At 46.2% G+C, this 18,809-nt stretch overlaps 3 protein-coding genes across 8 annotated transcripts; 1 reads left to right on the top strand and 2 right to left on the bottom strand.

Moving 5' to 3' along the window:
- Positions 1 to 480: 480 nt before the first annotated feature.
- Positions 481 to 2,374, bottom strand: LOC4811956 (cold shock domain-containing protein CG9705). Of its 4 annotated transcripts, none has more exons than XM_033384691.1 (5): positions 2,202 to 2,373; positions 1,994 to 2,060; positions 1,661 to 1,919; positions 1,370 to 1,492; positions 481 to 1,291 (listed from the first exon to the last, which is right to left on the bottom strand). In XM_033384691.1, the coding sequence occupies exons 3-5, from the start codon at positions 1,792 to 1,794 to the stop codon at positions 1,120 to 1,122; spliced, it is 429 nt and encodes a 142-aa protein (XP_033240582.1). In that variant the 5' UTR covers positions 1,795 to 1,919; positions 1,994 to 2,060; positions 2,202 to 2,373; the 3' UTR covers positions 481 to 1,119. The 4 variants fall into 4 exon arrangements, with proteins under 4 accessions (XP_033240582.1, XP_033240583.1, XP_015043891.1 ...); XM_033384692.1 differs by having other exon boundaries at positions 2,219 to 2,373; XM_015188405.2 differs by having other exon boundaries at positions 1,661 to 2,060; positions 2,202 to 2,374.
- A 466-nt stretch (positions 2,375 to 2,840) lies between these two features.
- mus302 (mutagen-sensitive 302) lies at positions 2,841 to 5,271 on the top strand. The gene is made up of 2 exons (XM_001352789.4): positions 2,841 to 4,486; positions 4,554 to 5,271. The coding sequence occupies exons 1-2, from the start codon at positions 3,010 to 3,012 to the stop codon at positions 5,108 to 5,110; spliced, it is 2,034 nt and encodes a 677-aa protein (XP_001352825.3). The 5' UTR covers positions 2,841 to 3,009; the 3' UTR covers positions 5,111 to 5,271.
- Positions 5,272 to 5,646: 375 nt separating this feature from the next.
- On the bottom strand, positions 5,647 to 17,457 carry Nrt (Neurotactin). Of its 3 annotated transcripts, none has more exons than XM_001352790.4 (3): positions 16,911 to 17,457; positions 8,458 to 9,118; positions 5,647 to 8,395 (listed from the first exon to the last, which is right to left on the bottom strand). In XM_001352790.4, the coding sequence occupies exons 2-3, from the start codon at positions 9,050 to 9,052 to the stop codon at positions 6,453 to 6,455; spliced, it is 2,538 nt and encodes an 845-aa protein (XP_001352826.2). In that variant the 5' UTR covers positions 9,053 to 9,118; positions 16,911 to 17,457; the 3' UTR covers positions 5,647 to 6,452. The 3 variants fall into 3 exon arrangements, with proteins under 3 accessions (XP_001352826.2, XP_033240581.1, XP_033240580.1); XM_033384690.1 differs by lacking the exon at positions 16,911 to 17,457 and adding an exon at positions 9,206 to 9,354 and having other exon boundaries at positions 5,647 to 8,392; XM_033384689.1 differs by lacking the exon at positions 16,911 to 17,457 and adding an exon at positions 9,206 to 9,353.
- Positions 17,458 to 18,809: the final 1,352 nt, after the last annotated feature.

The following is an 18,809-nucleotide window of genomic DNA, read 5'->3' as shown; positions in this document are numbered from 1 at the left end:
TTGCGCAACTGTCACACTATCTCACTGTGAAGGGCGCGACCCTGTTAAAATTTGAATATATTTTTTGTGGTGCTGGGCGTTAGTGTTTTCAGGGGATTTTCAAAGATTTTGGAGGCAGCGATGGTGTCGTCCGATATCACTCATCCCAGAAGTAGACCGTGAAAGACATTCGACGATCCCGAGGCGGATCAGGCCACAAGGTCGTCCCACTCGTAAAATGAAATTCAAATTGTTCGCGCCCAACCAATGTTTAAATTCAACTTGGGGCATTTTCGGAGCTATTTTTAGATAGGTACACTTGGGTATACACACTGCGAGAGTCCAGTTGCTCGACTTCCCATGCCCACAGATAAGACATTGTACAACTGGGGCATGTATATATTCGCACAATGTATACAATACATTAACATGCAGATAAAATTCAATTTCACCATTCCATTCCGTGCAAGCAGCACACACAATACAACACACTCATGAAGATTGAAAAAAAAGTGCATATTTAATTCGCAGCATTTGTTGGTATAATAATAAATTGAATTTCTGTTTCGTTTGCTTGGCGAACACATTCAGATATTTCATTATAATTAAAAGTAATTACTGATACAGGCTCCAGAACCAATTGGTGGATACACAAACGGGCCGGGCCGGGCCGAGCAAGGCCTGGCTGGTAGGCTGGCATGCTGGCAGGCGATCATCATGTCATCAATGATCTCGAACAACAATTTCAATTTCCAAATACGATTTCAATATGCATTACTTGAGTAAAACTGGTTTCAGCTGTCGCTATCCTCTTCCAATTCAAGGCAACATTTGTGACTGTTATGTTTTTCTGTTTCTATCGCTTCTAACGCTTCTATCGCTTAGAGTCTAATTAAGTAAGTTTTCAATTGATACTTTAATGGCTGGCTCTTCTTTTCTGGTCTCTGGTTCTGTTTCTGTTTCTGTTATGGTTCTTTCGACAGTTCGCTTTCATTTTCATGGTTATTGTTGGTTTCTTCCCCCTCCGTGTTGTTTCCATCTAAGCATCTCGTGTGTGGCGTGCTCCAGTCCAATTAAAGTCCATGGAAGGCTGCTAACATTTATTCGTCCTTCTTTACCCTCCCTCCAAACACACCACACCTACTTGGCGGGCGAGGATCCAAACACGGGCTCCTCCCATTTGTGGTGCACCTCGGGAGTCAAGTTGCTTATCTGTACGTGCACGGCCTGGTGTTTCTCGTACTTTGGCGGAATGGCGCACAGACGGTATTTGACCTCATCCCCGGGCATGGGCACATATTCACCTTCGATGCTGGAATTTTTGTGAGCAGTGAGCGAAACGTTAAACGGTGGGCGAAGCGAAGGTTGAATGCATTATTAAACAACTTACTCGGAAACATGGCAAAAAACGTCCTCGCCACCGGCAGTGGGGATTATAAAGCCATGTCCTTTGCTACGGCTAAAGGACTTTACCACGCCGGTCACCACTGGGTTCTCCAAGGCCCGAGCCGAGCTAAATTTATTCCATTTTTTGTTGGGTTTATGTTGTGTTTTTTTTTTGTGTGTGTTTTGTGCGCGCGCAAAAGCGACGGCCAGGTCCAATGGATGGAGGGAGCAGTGGGAAGAGACAATTAAATCAATGCCAGAGAAAGGGAGATGGAGATGTAGGAGATGGACTTACGTCGAGGCCGTGCGTGTGCGTCGCGTGATTATGGGACTCGGTAGCTGCAGCGAGGCATTCGGGCTGTTATTATGATGATGGAACACTGGCGGCTTGGCGGAAAGCATCTTCTCGGGTGTCTTTGGGTCAGCCATGGTTCTTTCAAGTTCGATTCTTTTCTTTCGGTTAGTAGAGCAGTGGCAGTGGAAGTGGCAGGAAAGCGGCTTTCGGGTATGTGTGTCTGTGTGTCGCGGCGTCACTGTATGGACGGCAGCCAAGTCTATTGAGTTCAAGGCCAGGGGCGCAGAGGGTTAATTGCGTTGTGGTATATTTCGCCCCGCAATGTCGCCTTACCAATCTTTTCTATCTGGAAAAGCTCCCACTCACTCTATCGCTCTCTCTCTATCTTTCTAATTAACACCTGTTAATGATTTACAATTGTAATGAGCAAACTTTCTTTGGTTTGCGCTTTGCTGTGCTTTGGCGGCGGCGGCGGCCACCAACACTGATGCAATTATTTGCCGCGAGGCGAAATGCCGGTTGGGTTCGATGGAATTCTTACTTCAACTTGAAACTCACTGCAAGGGTTTCACTGTACGTGCCGTGACTTTATTCAGCTCGTATATCTTGCACTTTTACCGATTTCAAAGCGGTTTTTTGATTTTTTCAACAAATCGCGGCTGCGAAGGCGTCCAAAGATAGGGCAGTGTGACCGTGGATTTATCTATACTTTTCGCCAGAAACATACCGTCTAATGTTCCAAATATGTATACCGTGAATATACCGATGAAAAAACGAGCTTAGCCCTCCTGACCCTCCTCTATTTAAAGGGGTGAAAAACTTGAGTGGTTACTGTTTGTAAATTCTTCTTGCAGATCCATCATACCCTTTCTCATTACTTGCAAAAAAGACTGCCATACCTTTCACCTGAACTGCGCTAAAGTGGAGTGTATTTGAATACTGGTCGACAATGGTCGACAAAACCTTTCTGCCCATTTTATCGGCGGTCGCGATACTTATCGCACTATTGAACATCGTAATTTTAAAATATTTTAAGCTTAACATGAAAATGAACAAAAATTTCAAATCGCCAGTAGCAGCACCCTGCCCGATACGATCTCTTCTGCCTTCATGGTGATTTTGGTGGCATTTTAATTACTCCCTTTTAGAGTGACTGCTTCAGTGTATGCATGAAATTCTGAACAACCAGCCATCGACAAAAAAACATCGATAGTATTACAAGGAATATCGCACATTGCTCTGTTCTAGCTGTTGTCAAAATTGAAAAGAACTTCTTAAAAACTACAACACATTTAAAAAATCAAATTTTTTGCGCCAGTTCTTGATGAGATTTAAGATAATCAACGGTTATGAGTCACGAGGAAAGTGATGACAGTTGGGAGCAAGTGGCGGATACCGATGACGACGCCACCGCCGATGCCGATGCCGACGACGACGCCACCGCCGATGCCGAAGCCTATTCGGAGGAAAGTCAGGAGTCTCTTCAGCCCGTTGTGCGACGCCAGAACTGGCAAAGATTTATCACACAGTATCCCGAACTAGCGATGGTTGGCGGGCTGCCAGTGGAACTGCAACAACTAGAAGTACTTTTGGATCCAGGACTGTCAGCATTGGCTGTCCTGGCGCCGTTGGAGCGTCGCGATGGTGATGGTGAGGATGATGCGCAGCAAGCGGCTGCAGCAGACGATGCTGCAAATGATGTGGAAGTTCTTGAGGCAGAACTGAACGCCCTAGAGGAGGATGCGGAGCCACAGCCGCAACCTACCAGTCCGCCGACCAACTCGCAAAGAGCCCCAGGACAGGGAGATATCATAAATCTAGAAACACCATCGCCGCCAAAGAAACGCAAGCGTCTATGCGCTGCAGACAAAAGCCTAACGAAGACACCCGAGCCGACAAAGGCTCCTGCGCCACCACAAGTGGACGAAGACGATGGTCTCACGTGCCCCATCTGCCTGGACTCGTGGGAGATGAGCGGAGACCATAGACTGGTCTCTTTACGCTGCGGCCATCTATTTGGAGAGGAATGCATCCGCCGCTGGCTGGCCGAAAGCCAGAGACAGTCGTCCGTGAAGGTGTGCCCCCAGTGCAAGTCAAAGGCCACATACAAGGACATCCGCCACCTGTATGCCAAGCGCATCGTAGTGGTGGACACCGAAATCAGGGATCAGCTGGAGGAAGAGCGCCGACGCAACCACATCCTGGCCACAGAGCTGTCGGCCGCAAAACTGGCTCACTTCGTGACCAGCGATAAGCTGTTGCAAACGAAAAAGAAATACGACCAGCTGGTCGCTTTGACCGAAGGAACTGGCGGCCGTGGAGCGTTCTCCGTTCTGTCGGATGCAGCAAAGAAAAGGCCCATCCAGCAGCTGCCCATGCATCGCCTATACATGGAGAAGAACTTTGAGATCACCCGCGACCCCGGCTGCCGCGTGATGCACTTCTCCAGCAAACACTCGCTGCTGATGGCCAGCCAGAAGAGTGGCCAGAGCCTGTTCCCCGGCTACGGAGTGCGCTTTATCGATCCCTTAAACTTCCAGCCGCTGCACTTCCTTTACACAACGGCCATGCTGGTGCGCGATATTTCATTCAGCGACTCGAAGCAGCTGCTGGCTGTGTCCAGTCGCGAGTCCAAGATCAAGCTGTTCGATGTACGCACCAAGCTGCAGTCGTGCATGGTCTCAGCAATGGATAAGACGCTCTGGGCCTGCGGCTTCGATCGTAACGACCGGGATAACTATCTGTATGGAGGCGATCTCCGTGGCGGGGCCTACATCTATGATCTGCGCTTTCCCGATAGCATTCTCGGCCAATACCAGGCCAATGGTGGGTGCATCTACAACACAATGTATCTAATCCGAAAAAACTGATTTTTGTACCCTTATATTTTTAGAGAACTTTAGTCCTGTGATACACATCGAGGCTGTGCCCCCGAACAAGACCTTTCCCTATGGGGGATTCCTCGTCTGCCAGCTTTCTGCGCTGTCCTTCTACGAGTATGTTTCGGCCGGCGAAGTGGCCCAGGCCACGCGCCTCAATGTCGACGGACCGTTCCTCTCAATGCAGTACGACCATGTGCAGGACACTCTGCTCATTTCGGCCCGCAGCAATCCGAACTCGCCCAACTCTCGGTTCATACTGGGGCAACTGGACAAGATCGAAGACATCCCGGTGTTCCGGGCGAGAGTCACCATCTTTGGACCCCCAGCCACGCCCATCATGACACGACCCACTCAGCTGGGTGTCGAGGATAACACCCTGATCGTTGGCTATCTGCAGAATAACAAGCAGCTGATGCTGCACGACGTCCGCCGCGAGGAGCGTGTCCAAACGATGCCCGTCAATGAGGTGATCTACGACTTTTGTCCCGTGAGCAACAGCATTGGCTCCTATCTGGCCGCCTTGACCGACAATAAGTGTCGCGTGTACAAGCTCAATAGCACGGGATAGAGAAGGATGGATAGACGGATGGATGAATAGAGAAGGGTGGATTGATGGATCATTTTCTGTGAAAATGTCTCCTCCTTCAGTAAATGTTTAATTTTTTGTATTTTTAGTTCTTAATTCTTGCGTTTATTAAAACATTTCTCAGAACATAAATCTAAATGTAATTCCATGTAATATTTCACGCATTTAGTCATTCTTTTTATTCTGGATTTCAATTGATTTTCGGTTTACTTTTCTTTATTTGCGAATGTGTGTGGCTTGTAGATGTTCGTATTTTTCTTGTATAAAATGTTTTTTTTTTTATTCCATACGATTAATATACATATAAAGCTATAAAAAAATTGTGTTATGTTATTAGTACGAGTATTCATTACAGATATATGTAGACATACATATATATAGATATACATATGTATATCCTCCCAAAAAGGTTGAAGAATGCATGAAACGATGAAAATGATGATGCTTTCTGAAGAACAGTCTCTCGAAAAGGAAAATGTTTACAACAGAATTCCCTCCTTAAATCGTTTTTTGTTTTGTTTTTTTTTTTTGTTGTATCGAAAACTAAATCTAACTGAGATGGAAACCACATCACATCCCTCCCATAGAGTCATTGGTTATTGGTTGTGGGTTTCCTTATAAAGTTGGTATCAAAAAAAGTGTTGTTCATCGTTGGTCATTTTGTTGTTGTTGTTGTTGTTGTCGGTTCTTTCTGGCATAAATATCGTATCGTATTGTATTGTATTGTATATTCGAACAGTAGTATAATGTTTTCCGTATTTCTAGAGTTAGTTCTTGAGTTGAAAGACGTGTAGATCTATACTTTTCAAGTATAATTTGAATATATTTTGTGTGTGGTTTGTTTGTGTGTCATTTGTGTGTGTGTGAGTGTGGGTGTGGGTGTGTAAGATCAGAGAATACGTGTATCGATCGTCTCGTATATGGTATAGTATTATATGGTTAGAGATATATAAGATACTTAAAGAACTTCGTAACTTAAATTGTAAGACAACTAAATATACAGTAGCGACAGAGAGAGGTAGAGAGATAAAGACAGAGACAGGGAGAGAGAGATATAAACACTAGATTCACTTAAAGGCTAAACTAAATGCAAAACGTATAGAGCTCCTACACCTAACCTTCCTAACAGGAAGGAGGAGAGGGAGAAGGTGTCTGCATTCATCAGGGATTCAGATTCAGATCAAAGCCGAGAATCCCCTTGAGAAAATGAAGACATCATCATTTACAAGAGTCTAAAAAATAAAAAAAAAAATTTGGTTTGGGAGAAAGAAGGGGGCGGGGTGGGGGGTTTATCTGCTTTTGGTTTTTCTTAGTCGGCTCCTCCTCAATCGATGCGCGCATAGCGCGGCACTATATCCTTGCTAATCCAGTAATTGCAATGCTCGTAGTCCTCCTGCGGCTGTGCGTCCTGCCCCACATTGATCACCCTTCGTCGTGGCTCGAACGACTGCACCGTGCCGTGCGATACATAATAGTAGAAGAGCTGCTGCATGGCCGACACATAGCGACGCTGCTCCACGGTGTGGGGCTCATAGCGACCCAGAATGGCCTGCACATCGGCATCCACTGTCGCCAACTGATCCTCGCCCTCGCCCTGGGTCACCACATAGAAGGGTACGCTCGGCTGGAGGCGGGCATTCGTCAGCAGCGGGCAAACGGTGCGTATGTCCGTGATGATGGACACCAGAGCGGCATAGTTCGTGGCATTGTAGCGTTCGATCACCTCATCGGTGAGGCCGAGGGCGCCGATTTGCGAATTGTTCAAGTAATCGCGCACCTCCTCCTTCGTCCAGTTGGCGTGCAGCTCGCGCAGCTTCTCGGTGTGCGCCTCATGGGCGGTGGCTCCCACGACCAGCAGCGGCTGCTCGGTGGCCTGGTCGCGCTTCCACGACTCCGAGGGATGCTGGAACAGCACATCTCCATCCAGGACCAACCACTCGTGACGGCTGCCGCTGTTGATCTCCTGCGGCTGGGGCAGATCCTGGGGGAAGTGCAGCCAAGTGTCGGGTGTGGCGGCCCACAGTTTCTCGCTGGAGGCGTCGCGCAGGCACCCCACATCGCTGCAGTCCAGGGTGACCATCAACTGCTGATTAAGCTTCTCCGCCTCCGCCAGGGGCTTGCCGGGGAATATGGCCGATCCGGAGGAGGACCAGGCGCGTGTGTACAGATCCTTGAGCTTGGGGGAGCTCACCAGCGCAGAGACCAGAGTGGCGCCCGCACGATGTCCCAAAAGAGTCACGGACTTGGGATCGCCTCCAAAGTTAACGATATTCAACTGGATCCACTTGAGTACAGCAATGATATCGGTGAGAGCGTAGTTGCCAGAGGTCCTTGGGTGCGCCTCCTTCGTGAGCGATTCCAAGGCGAGGAATCCAAAGATGCCCAGGCGGAAATTCGGGCGCACAAAGATCACATCGTGGGAGCGGGAATAGCGGGCCGAGGGACGCAGTATGCCAGGCGATGGCCCCGCCAGGGTCTCGGCGCCAATGAGCACCACCACGGGCAGGGGATTCGTGTAGCGCACATGGGGCGTCACCACATCCAGGAAGAGGCAATCCTCGTCCCCCACAGTGGTGCCGTTGCCCAATCGCTGAGTGCACACGACGCTGCTGTTGTGCGTCTGCAGCGTGTCGTTCCAGCAGCCGTCGATGCTGTCGATCAACTGTGCGGGTCTCCAGCGCAGCTCATCCACGGGCGCCTTGGCATAGGGTATGCCACGGAAGGCAAAGGCTCCATCCTCCTTGACCCCCTCCACGGGCCCGCAGCCTGTTACGGCGAGAATGTAGCGACCCTCGCGCAGCGGGGGAGAGGTCAAAGTCTCGTGTGTCAGCACATAGCCAATCACCGCGAGGAGCAGCACAAACAACAGGATTCCGAAGGCAATCAAAGCATCGTCCACGCTGCATTTGTAGCCACGGAGGCGCTGCAACAGCGAAATGGGACGATCGCGTTCGTCCTCTTCGGCGGCGAGCTTCTGTTCTGCGGCCAGTTTCTCGTCCTTCAGTTCACTTTTGATGTCATCCGTGCCATTGGCATTCTTGACGGGTGCACGATCCACCGTGTCCTGATCCTTGAGCGAATCATCGAGAGTCTCCATCGAGGCGAGGCCTGCTTTGCCGCCCAGCCCCATCTCCACATCGTCGCCGTTCTTTCGCTGCTTGGGTATCATGTTCGCAATCGGCAGTTTGATGGCATTCAAGAGTCCTCGCTTCGGTGGCGGATCCACGGCTGCTGCGTCCTCCGCGGCGGCAGCTTCAGCAGTGGCTTCTGTGCAAATGAAAATCTCAGGTTAGTACTCGTACAAATGAACAGGAAAATCTATGACATACCCGACTTGGCATCCGCGTCTCCATTTACGAGCGCCTTCTTCTCCTTTTCGGCTCCTGGCTTGCGCACAAAGAAGCTCCTGAGACGCTGTCCCAGGCCAGGACGCGGCTTGGGCTCTGCTGCTGCTGCTGCAGCGGCGGCATCTCCGTTGACTGCCGTCGCCTCCTTGTCCTTGTCCTCTGCATCCTTTTCGAGCAGCTCGCCCTCGGCGCCATCGCCTTCTGCCTTGGGTTTGTTCTTCATAAAGAAACCCGGCAGCTTGAGGCCACCGATGGGTATCTTCTTGGGCTTCACCTCGCGCTCTTCCTTGCTGATTTTCTTCTCCTCTCCTGCACCGCTGCCCTCCGTCGGCTGTGGCTTCTCCTTCTCCTCGGGAATGTCAATGATCTCATGTCCCTTCTCTTCATTGGTCTTTTCGCCCACCGGGGACTTCTTGCCCGCATTGGGGGTGGCCGGCTTCGATGACTGCGGACTGGGGGTCTTCTCGGTCTTCTTGCTGTCCAGCATCTTGTCCGTCTCCTTGGGCTCCTCCAGCGTCTCCTGCTGTGCGGCCGTTGTCTCTGTCGGTGGCGTTTCCTTCTCCTCGAGTTCTCCCATTATGTTATTTGTTTTTCGATGATTCTTTGGCTCTCAAGATGCGTTTTAGAGAACTCTGCGAGAATTCTGCAACAAATGGAAGGGAAAAAATGTTTAATGCAAGTCCGTTTTTGGCAGCAAACGACGGCAGCAATCCTTGGTGGCAGGACAAACCTTTGACTTAGTTGCTGCCGTTTCTTTTCGAATTTGTTTATATTTTTAGAGACTTTGAGGGATCTACGATCTAAGATCTATCCCGATTGCTGGCTGAAATGCTTCTGAAATGCCGCTGCCTGCTGCCCGCGGTCTTTATACCCTCCCTGCCGATCCCGGTCCCGATCCCGAATCCCGATCCTTTCCATTTCCTTTTCCAATCATTTTCTCTACCTGGAAAGAGCACGTACCTTCTGCTCTGCTCTGCTCGGCTCGACTCAGGTAGAATCCTGGAAAATTGCTCAAATTTCCCTTGCAACATTCCCGTTGAGCCGAGTTTTTTTTTTGCTTTTTCTCTTTTTGGGGCGGGAAGACCGCAAATTTATTGAGGCGACAGCTGCGCAGGACTCTCATTCGGTTGCTGATCGTCTGATCCCTGTCCCATGTCCTAGATCCTTTTACTTCTTCCATTTTTCTTTCCACTTTTGGTACGTGCGCCTTTCACACGTTGCACGTTGCACGTTCTACGAAAACGTTCTTTAATTAGCGAAAACCTATAAAATCAACGTCGCATCGGACCAAGGACCAAGGACATTTTGGTCATTAGAAAAGGTAACACCGCCGACGCCGCTTTTCGCAGCGGGATATCGAAGGATCAGCGGGTCACAGGATCAGCGGATCAGTCATCGGTAGCAAAATCACGTCGCACAGCTCACACAAATCGAATGGCCAAAAGTCATGACAAATAAATGATGATAAAAATATTCCAAAAACGTGGAAATTGTGACTTTTCTTTTTTTTAACGATTTGATCGTTAGAATGGCATTAGACTGCAGACGTAGACTCGGGGAGGATCGTTTGGAATACATTAGGAGGCAATACGGTAAAAAGCAAAGGCAAATGGTGACTTTTACAGGGAAAAGGGAGTCCTTGAAGACTTATAAGTGTCTAGGGAAGAGACGGCGAATGATATTTGCACTTCTATTTCCACTAAAGAGTACAAATATAGCTTAATTTGTACATTAGGAGGAGTGTTTTAAAGATCCAGTGAACCTTTTAGGTATATCGAAGATTTCGTTTGATAAGCGATCATCGATTTCCAAAGATCTAAAGCAATCACTGAAAAGATCACTTCCAGATCCCCTTCTCGCACCCACTCTTATGATTTCCCATAGATTTCGAACTTCCATTGCCTCCATTTATTTCCTCTTTAAAGTACACTTTATCTGTGACTCTTTTATGTACATATGTATGCCCTCTTTTCTAGACAACTTCAGCAATCATTGGCTAGGATGATCCTTCAAAAGGTAAAGTTCCAATACCCATACAAACCATTGATCAATGATCTTCTACAACCACAGATTTTTCGTTCACTCAAATCCCTCATTAAAAGCTTATCAATCAAGGGTATGATCTCCGTTCTGTCTACCGTCAATGGATTTCATTTAATTTCCTGGAACACCATTCGCCCCACAAATGACACACTAAACAATAATCTCCCTTCAGTCCCGTCCCCACCATCTACACTCGAACTGCACTCATTATTTCCCCGTTTTCCTCACGCATGAAGGCGACACAAAAGATATGGAGAACGTGGGGGGAATGCGATGGGGCAACATCGAGGGAAAAACGATGCCAGGTCCCGACCCGACCTTTGCTGGCTCTGCTGTCATGTAAATCAACCGAAATTCCATTAAAATTTGAACTTTAAGTTCAAAACGCATTGCGTGTAATAATCTGTTGGAATATTATCACTATATTCTCTATGTGTTCTTCGCTCTCTCTCTCTCTCTCTCTGTTAAAGTGGAAGGAAAATCGAAAGCAAACCTCGAACATCGACATCGAGACATCGTCGTCTGTTGCGTATCGAAAGTGAAAAGAGTGTCACATGTGTGTGGCATGAAAGAGTGCGAGAGACAGAGAACAGACACAGAAATCCAATTGAATCGGATTTCAAAGCATTAACGACCCAGGAGCATGGGTGTGGGGAGCAGATAAGTGTTGTCTGGTTCTCCGATTCTCTAATTCTCTGGCCACAAGTCATGGGGCCACAAGTCGTACATATGTACATACATACATATGTATGTATGTCTATATAAGCCCCTCTCTCTTCCTTAGCTTCTCCTTCTGCTGCTAAACAGAAATGCAGGTCAAAGTAATTACAGTTCTCGCTGGAAAATGGAGTAGGCTTCAAGCATCTACGAGTATCTTCTGGATGCCACTGGCACAGTGCGTCCCAGCACTTTAGTACCACAAATAATAGCATAGCTAATCCCGTATCGCCAGTTGTCCCTAGAAATGAATGTATCCTTTCGCTTATGGGAAATTTGGGCAGCAAAACCACGACATTCCCGGCTAGTGGCCTTGCAAGCCTTCTTAAAAGTTATCGGCTGGATTTTAAAAGGGGAAACTCAATGGAGGAGGACTCAATGGAGAGATATGGAACTCCCACTAAACCGGAAACCTCCATAAAGCTAAGCGCTAAAATATCTTTAATCGGATTGTTGGGTTCTATAGTTCTATAGATCCTTCAGTCCCTAGAGTTCATATTTATATTTCGAGTGTTTTCATGTTTTTTTTTTCATACTTTTGCCACGCACTGTTAGAGTGTGATCCCAGCCTCATTCTCACTTTGACAATTGCAAAAAGAATGTATTAATAAACTAAAGAGAGAGATAGAGAGGGGGAAAGATATCTTTTTCTATAGGTCGAGACATTCCATAAAGTGCAAGATATTTAGAGATAGCGAGAACGACAATGACAACGATGTAGATCAACGTCTAATCATCCTTTTGTTAATTAGCTGAGAATGAGAATCGTTTGTGGCCGAGAATGGGAATCGTTTGTGGTGTGTCCACCGGCGGGGGTCAAACAAACAAAACACAAATTTGGACGCGCCCGGAAGGGCAATGAAAAGCGGCGAAAAAGCGGTACAAAAGAAAAGCGTTCCCTGTTGACACGCACTCCCCCATAGCCCCATAGCCCCACCCCACATACCCTCTCTCTCCCTCTCTCGTTCTATGTGGCATATGTGACCGACAAGCGAAGCGAAGGGGTCCGGGCCTGGGCCGGGGTCTGGTGGCTGTAGCCGTAATTTGTCTTGGCTCGTAAATTAAATCAAATTCGAAACTTGCGTTTGACATGCAATTTCCCTTCCCTTCTTTGACTTCCAATTCCATGTCCTTCCCTTTTCCACTCTCTCTCTCTGCACCCCACAGCGTTTTCCAAAATTTAATATCTTTTTTTTTGTTCAAGAAATTACCGTTAAAACATAAAAAATTGACCACAAAATGCGGCGGGGATACGCTTCAAGAGCATTTACAGTGGGCAACAGTGGTAGAAAAGTGGAACATAGGAGGAGTGCTGGAAACCACTTTCTTGCAAGTATTTTTGAATATTTAATACTAAAATATTTATTTTCAATCTCCTATTTGTGACACTTTTTTTAAATATTTTTTTGCCATCTCCTATTTGTAACACTTGTTTTAATATTTGCCCCACTGTGCCTGTGTCGAAGAGTATGTTGCACTAGCGCCCCCTTTTGTTTACAGCCACCACCCACCGCCCGTAAGCCCATGTAGATCCCCGTAGCTTAGGCGCAACAAATACATAAATTCTCGTGGAATATCTCTCGCATATCTTGCGGACATGTCAGGAACCACTTTGAAATGCATAAAAATGCAATTGCTTTTGGCCATTTATTCTATTGTTTCACGAATAGAGGGTGGAGGGGGAGTGTTCCAGGCGATAAGCCCCCCCCTGCTGTGAGTGAGAAAGCGACAACTGCTACACGAGTCATTACTCGTAACTGTCATTCAAGACGCAACCTGTGTGTGTGTGCGTGCTTGTGTTTGTGTGTGCCTATCCCTCCCTCTCCCACTCGCCAACAAACTAATGGCAGCGAAGCATGAAACGAAAAAAAGAAGGGGGCGGCAATGGCATGGAAGAAGGAATGACAGTGGAGGGGAGGAACAGACCTGCGTCCTGTTATTATTATTTATTACTGTTCTTGTTTTGGCTCCTGCCGCCACTTTACTCTTTCTATTCGATCAATCGCCCTCACCTATCCTTCTCACACCCCCGCACACACTCCCACACACACAGATCACTCCTCGTATAAGTCGCTCCCACTCACACTCCCACACGCTCTCTCTCCTTTCTGTTGCTTTTTTCTGACTTGGGACCAAACCACCAGATGGCGCTTGCCGCCCTTCGTATGTGCGTGTGTGCCGGCATTAAGGTGTCGCCATAGAGAGAGAGTGAGGGAGAGGGCTATACTGATTGATAGGTGAGTGGCAGAGAGGCACAATAAAAAACACTCACTTTTACACTACTACTACTGTTATTATTCTTATTATGCACATGTGCGTGTGTGGGTGCTTTTTATGCTCAATTAAACAGGATATTGGAACAACTGCTGGACACTCGTCGCGTCAGAGTCCCGGACATTAAGATTTCAATGATAACGAATGAACCAACGAACACTCATTTATAATTACAGACAAACGAGGAAATTTGTCTAGACAGCCGCCACCGTCACCGCCACTGCCACCGCCACCGCAACAACAATAACAGCAATCAACGGAAAATGCTATTTCCAGGCTCCTACTCAGGTGGCTGCCCCTGCTCCGGCTCCGGCTCCTGCTCCTACGCCCCCGCCCCCAAGTGCTGGTGGTGCTCCACCAATCAGTGCTTTTGATTCAATATCCTCGGGCAACAGACATAATTTTTCAATTTGCTCCACAAATATCCCTCCAGCAGAGCGGCAGAGCAGAGGGGAAATCCTCTCCCTAACGAAGTCAATTTGTCAGCCAGACGCCATCCAAAAGAGCGGCAGAGCGATGGCCATGCAGGTGAGGCTTTGCCAGAAAGCTCTCCCACGGGCTGTAACGCCTCACCTGCATGGCTACATGTGCCTTGGAACTCTGGAGCTCTGGAAACGAGAGCCCCCAAGGGCCAACTCTTGAAATTAACTTGAAAATATTTTGATCTAACAATTTATTATGCTTATTTCTTTCAAGTTTGTTAATTTCATGGCAATTTATAGAGTGGGGGGGAAGACGCAATTCCAATCAAAAGTGGGATGATTAATGAATACCCCGGACACGTGTGCCACGCGGGGAAGGGGCGCGAAGTTCAACCAAGCATAAGCTATGACGAGAAACACAGAAACTAGAAACCGCAAAACCCCAAAAGGTTGCCTGTGCACGTGCTCTCCTCTCTCTTTTTCTTCCTTCTTGATGGATGATAATCTCCAGAGGCCACAGAGGAGAGGGGAGCAGAGTGCAGGTAGTGAGCGGAAATTGGTAAACGAGTAAACACCACACACGCACACATACACATTAAATCCTCAAAGGATCTCCCCTCCCGGAAGGCGCCAGGGCTCTCTTGTGGTGTTGGTTTCTGATAGAGGCGGAGAAGAACAAACCAGAGAGGGAGAATACCACTTCAAAATAAGGAAATTTTTATGAATTTGTTATTACACTCGAGAGAGTGCAGAGCAACAACAACAAAAGCACGGGAACAGTGTGCAGAGGGAGAAAGAATAACCTTGAATTGCGTTCATCTCTTCTCTCGTTTGTTTACCTCCGTTATCATAGATTGCAAAGAGTATGTCTGATTCATGGAGATCAATATGTCTATATTTTCCAGGTGATGGCGTAGATAGTGGGATCTATAGACAGCAGATTTGTCCCATGCACTTGGATCATATCTTTTGGCATTCTTTAAGCTCCGATTATTATAATCATGTCCACTCATCATATTCGGTAATTCGGAATCGTGGTAAAGGGTAACCGTCAGTCGACTAAAACAGTCCATGTTTTTTTGTCCTTTCTTTGCTGTCATTCCCATTTTATTGCGCGGTTCCTTTTCCCCCCTGTCCCGAGAAGGAGGGACGGACATAGATAAGCAAAGATTTCTTTCAAGATAAAAATGCCTGGAATTCTCGTGGAAGAAGGCAATTGAAATTGTCAACAAATTATTTATGATGCTCCTTCTCCTTCTTCTATACTGCACCCCTCACCGTCTAGGGTTCCACATGTAATCCTCTCATTAGTCAATTGTCAGCAGCTCTCGAGTGGAGGATATTCTCTCTTCCACTCATGATTGCTGATGGATTTACAGTTGAAAGTTGAGGAAATTCTCAAACGTTTGACCGTGAACTACCATTGAAACCCCAAGAACTGTTGTTGTTTATCTTGAAAAAGGCGCGCGGAGGGAGAAAAGTGTTGAATATGTTGTTTGGATTGTCTTCAATTTTCTACATTTCCTTTGCTATCTTTTCCCCTTAATTGCTATTGTTGTTGTTTACTTTTCGAGTGAAAGCCGTCAACACACACGCCCTAACGCCCCAAAAAACTCCGCCCATTACATAAGAAATGTTTCCAATTGAAATGTAAAGCAAAAGAAAATGAGAAACTGTGGCACACTCATCATCATCATCGTGCCCCGTGCCCCATTCCCTGGCGGGGCGGGCGGCTTTTGTCTTTTGAAAACTTGGCAAAACAATGAAGGAAGTTGGGAATTGGACTGGGGGGGATTGGAGTTGTTCCCTCAATAAATCTCTTTTCGAATGCAAATGTTGCGTCAGCTTGGAAATCTTCACTTTCCTTCATTTCTCACACTCCAACAGATGTCTTCTTCTTGAAATTTCCTTGGGTTTTCTTTGGTTTTTGTTGATGTTTTCTTGGGTTTATACTTCAACGATTCCCCGGAAGTCGTTTTCTTAGAGCAGATCCCCTTTTTTTCTGTTTTTGGTAGAGCAGCAGCTGCGAAGGCAACTTTCTATTGGGGGATCTTTCATTTGTGATCTTTTCCTCTCGTTAATTGCCATCACCTATTCATTAATTATTGAATTATAGTTTCTTTATCCCCAATTTCATTCATTTCCTCTCTCATTTGTTTATGGCACCATCTCTTTCTCTATGTTTAGGTATTTATTCTCCCGAGCCGCTCTATTTTTGGTTCCCCTCCGAAATGTTGATGGATTGAAAACTGTCTCTCTGGATGGCATTTGAGGATTAGCAGACACATATTGTTTATGAAAATGTTCAAAAGGATTTGTCACGCCTTTGATTTATGTTAAATGTTAATGTTTTTCTCCGGGAGAAATGGAGTTGCAGATGGAGTTGAATCTTCTGTAAAATCATTTGACACGAGCCATTAGACCCCAAGAGCCACCATGACGATGACGATGACGATGATGATGGGTGTGTGTTCTGGGGGGGATTATATTCCATAGAATCATGGAGAGGCGCCATTAATCTTATTAAGAGCTTAGAATCGAAGCAAATGAAGAAATCTTGTAGCCAGAGAAATTATTTGGGTGGGGTGAATGTTTTCGATTGGCAATTAAGGGATTGTGGGGGATTAGAATGACTAGCTTTATATTTTAGGAAAACAATTCAACCGAATACTAAATCTTGTTAACTTAATAATGTTACCCAAATAAAACATTTGTGGGACCTTCAATACCCTACAAGCGAACTCTCGAATGAGTAGGATATCCATCTTCGGCTCTCTTCGCACAAATGTTGCTCAAAAGGGTATTTTCGTGACGTCTAGTCTAGCATATTCCACGCATTTTTCTCTCAAACGTAACTAGTATTTCCCTTGGTTTCCCGTTCCTTTTCTTTGTTCCCCTACTTGTATGTTCCTTTTGTCTTCTGTTGTCCCTTTTACTCGCACACTCCTTAAATTTCTACCGCAATTGTTTGATTCTTACTTGTTTTTCAATTCACGCAAATGGATATTTTTTTTTCAGTTCTTGTTGTTTGTTGTTGCCGGCACTTCGGCTGCTGTTGAGGAATAATCCGAAGATAGTCGATCCGAGTGAAACGTGTACGAAGTCCTTCCTGCAGGACGCTTTAAGGTGTGTATAACTGGCTTACACAGATTTGTTGTATATTTTTATTTTAGTGGTTATCTCTTTCTTTCGATATCTTTTTGCACTAGAATTTTCGTTTGTTTGCACTTTTTTATTTTGATGAACGCAGAAAAAATAATTGTTTCCCTTTTTGATATCTGGTTTTGATTTTGATTTTGATTTTGTGTTTGTTTTTCGTTTGATTTGATTTGTCTGTTTCTGGTTTTTGTTTTTATCGCAATTTTCTCTCTCTCCCTTCCAAAAGGAGCACAGAATCGGAGGAAGAACCGCCGAGGACAGAGTCAAAGGAAAGAGCGTGCGAACGGTCGCGATTCAAACGGTAAAGTAAAGTAAAGTCGCGCTCTCGTGGTGTTTTCTTCGTGATGTCTGGTGTTGCTCAATTCGAATGTTGCTAGCGTTGGCAGGGCATGTTGCGAAGCTCTACCTCGTATTGTACCCTGTATGCATGTCGTTTTCTAGCAACATTTTCTGCACGAGCAACAACCACAGAGAGAGCAACATTTCTCGCTCTCTTTGCTTTCCGATTGTCGCTCTGCTGGAAGCGGCTTGCATATATGCAGGTAGCAACATTGCCGGCATACAGTTGCGATCAAAATAATAGCTCAAAAAATTTAAACTGTGGTCTGTGCTTAAAATAACTAAATACTGATTTTGGCGCTATATTTCAACATTATCTTGTGAAATGAAACAGACTGAGGCTTAAACTTTAGCATTGGACGCACAACATAAATGTATATTTAATTGTTTTTTTCCAATTGTGTATTTGTGAGTGCTAATATTTTGGTCACAGCTGTGACGCTCTGGCATTCGGGCATTCAAGGGTTGATTGTCGCTCCATTTCATGCAGCTGGAAAGCAGCAGGCGCTCTCGCTCTCCGTTTTCCCTCTCTTCTGATTGTGCATGCGAGAGAGAGGGCTATGTTTTGTTGTACAGTACATGCAAAATAGCGTCGCGTCTATTGCGTTTATGCTGTTTTTTTTTTGTGAGTGTTTGGAACCGCTCAAAAAGGAATAAGGAGACAGAACGAGGATGAAGGGAGTGGGGGAAGCGAAAACCGGCTATAGGTAGGGATAGTGATTTTACAGGGTATGGCTTTCGGGAGGGGGGTTAGCAGCAGGACCTCTGAAATGGCAAGTGCCAAAGGATTGTGAGGCGCAGTATTTTCGGTTTCTTTTGTGGAAACATCTGTCAGATCGGATCGTCGAAACTCCAGGCGCTGATGCGTCATTACTTACAAACGCAACCCTTTTTCGGGGATAGTGGGGTAGGGGGGTGTTAGGGTTCACTACCCCTGAGAAAAACAACTTTTTGGAAACAAGACTATGATGATTTTTCACGTCAACTTAGAGAGAATAGAAATTTTGATGCGTAACAAATGCGATTTACTACAGATGTTCTATGAAAGATTCTCAAAATATACGAAAAATACCATATCTTCAAAGTGTTATAGCTCCCAAACTAAAGATCGGGGAAGCATAAGCTATATATCCAATAGTAGAACTCATTTGGACCCTTCTTTGGAGACATTTTCATAGCGATCCTGCGTTTTTCGTATCATAAAATGATTAAAGCCATAAGCCCCATGACGACACGTGCTGGGAATGGATTAATAGTTCCTCTCCCACTTCATCCCTTCCTCTCTTCATTCCCCACCCATCGTGTACCCACATGTCAACAACTTTCACGCCTCCTAAATATGTGGGTTCCCTACTCAAAACGTTTGGAGCTACTGAACCA

The sequence above is a fragment of the Drosophila pseudoobscura genome, chromosome X, assembly GCF_009870125.1.
Source record: "Drosophila pseudoobscura strain MV-25-SWS-2005 chromosome X, UCI_Dpse_MV25, whole genome shotgun sequence".
NCBI lineage: Eukaryota > Metazoa > Arthropoda > Insecta > Diptera > Drosophilidae > Drosophila > Drosophila pseudoobscura.
This window is presented reverse-complemented; position numbering and strand designations above follow the sequence as displayed.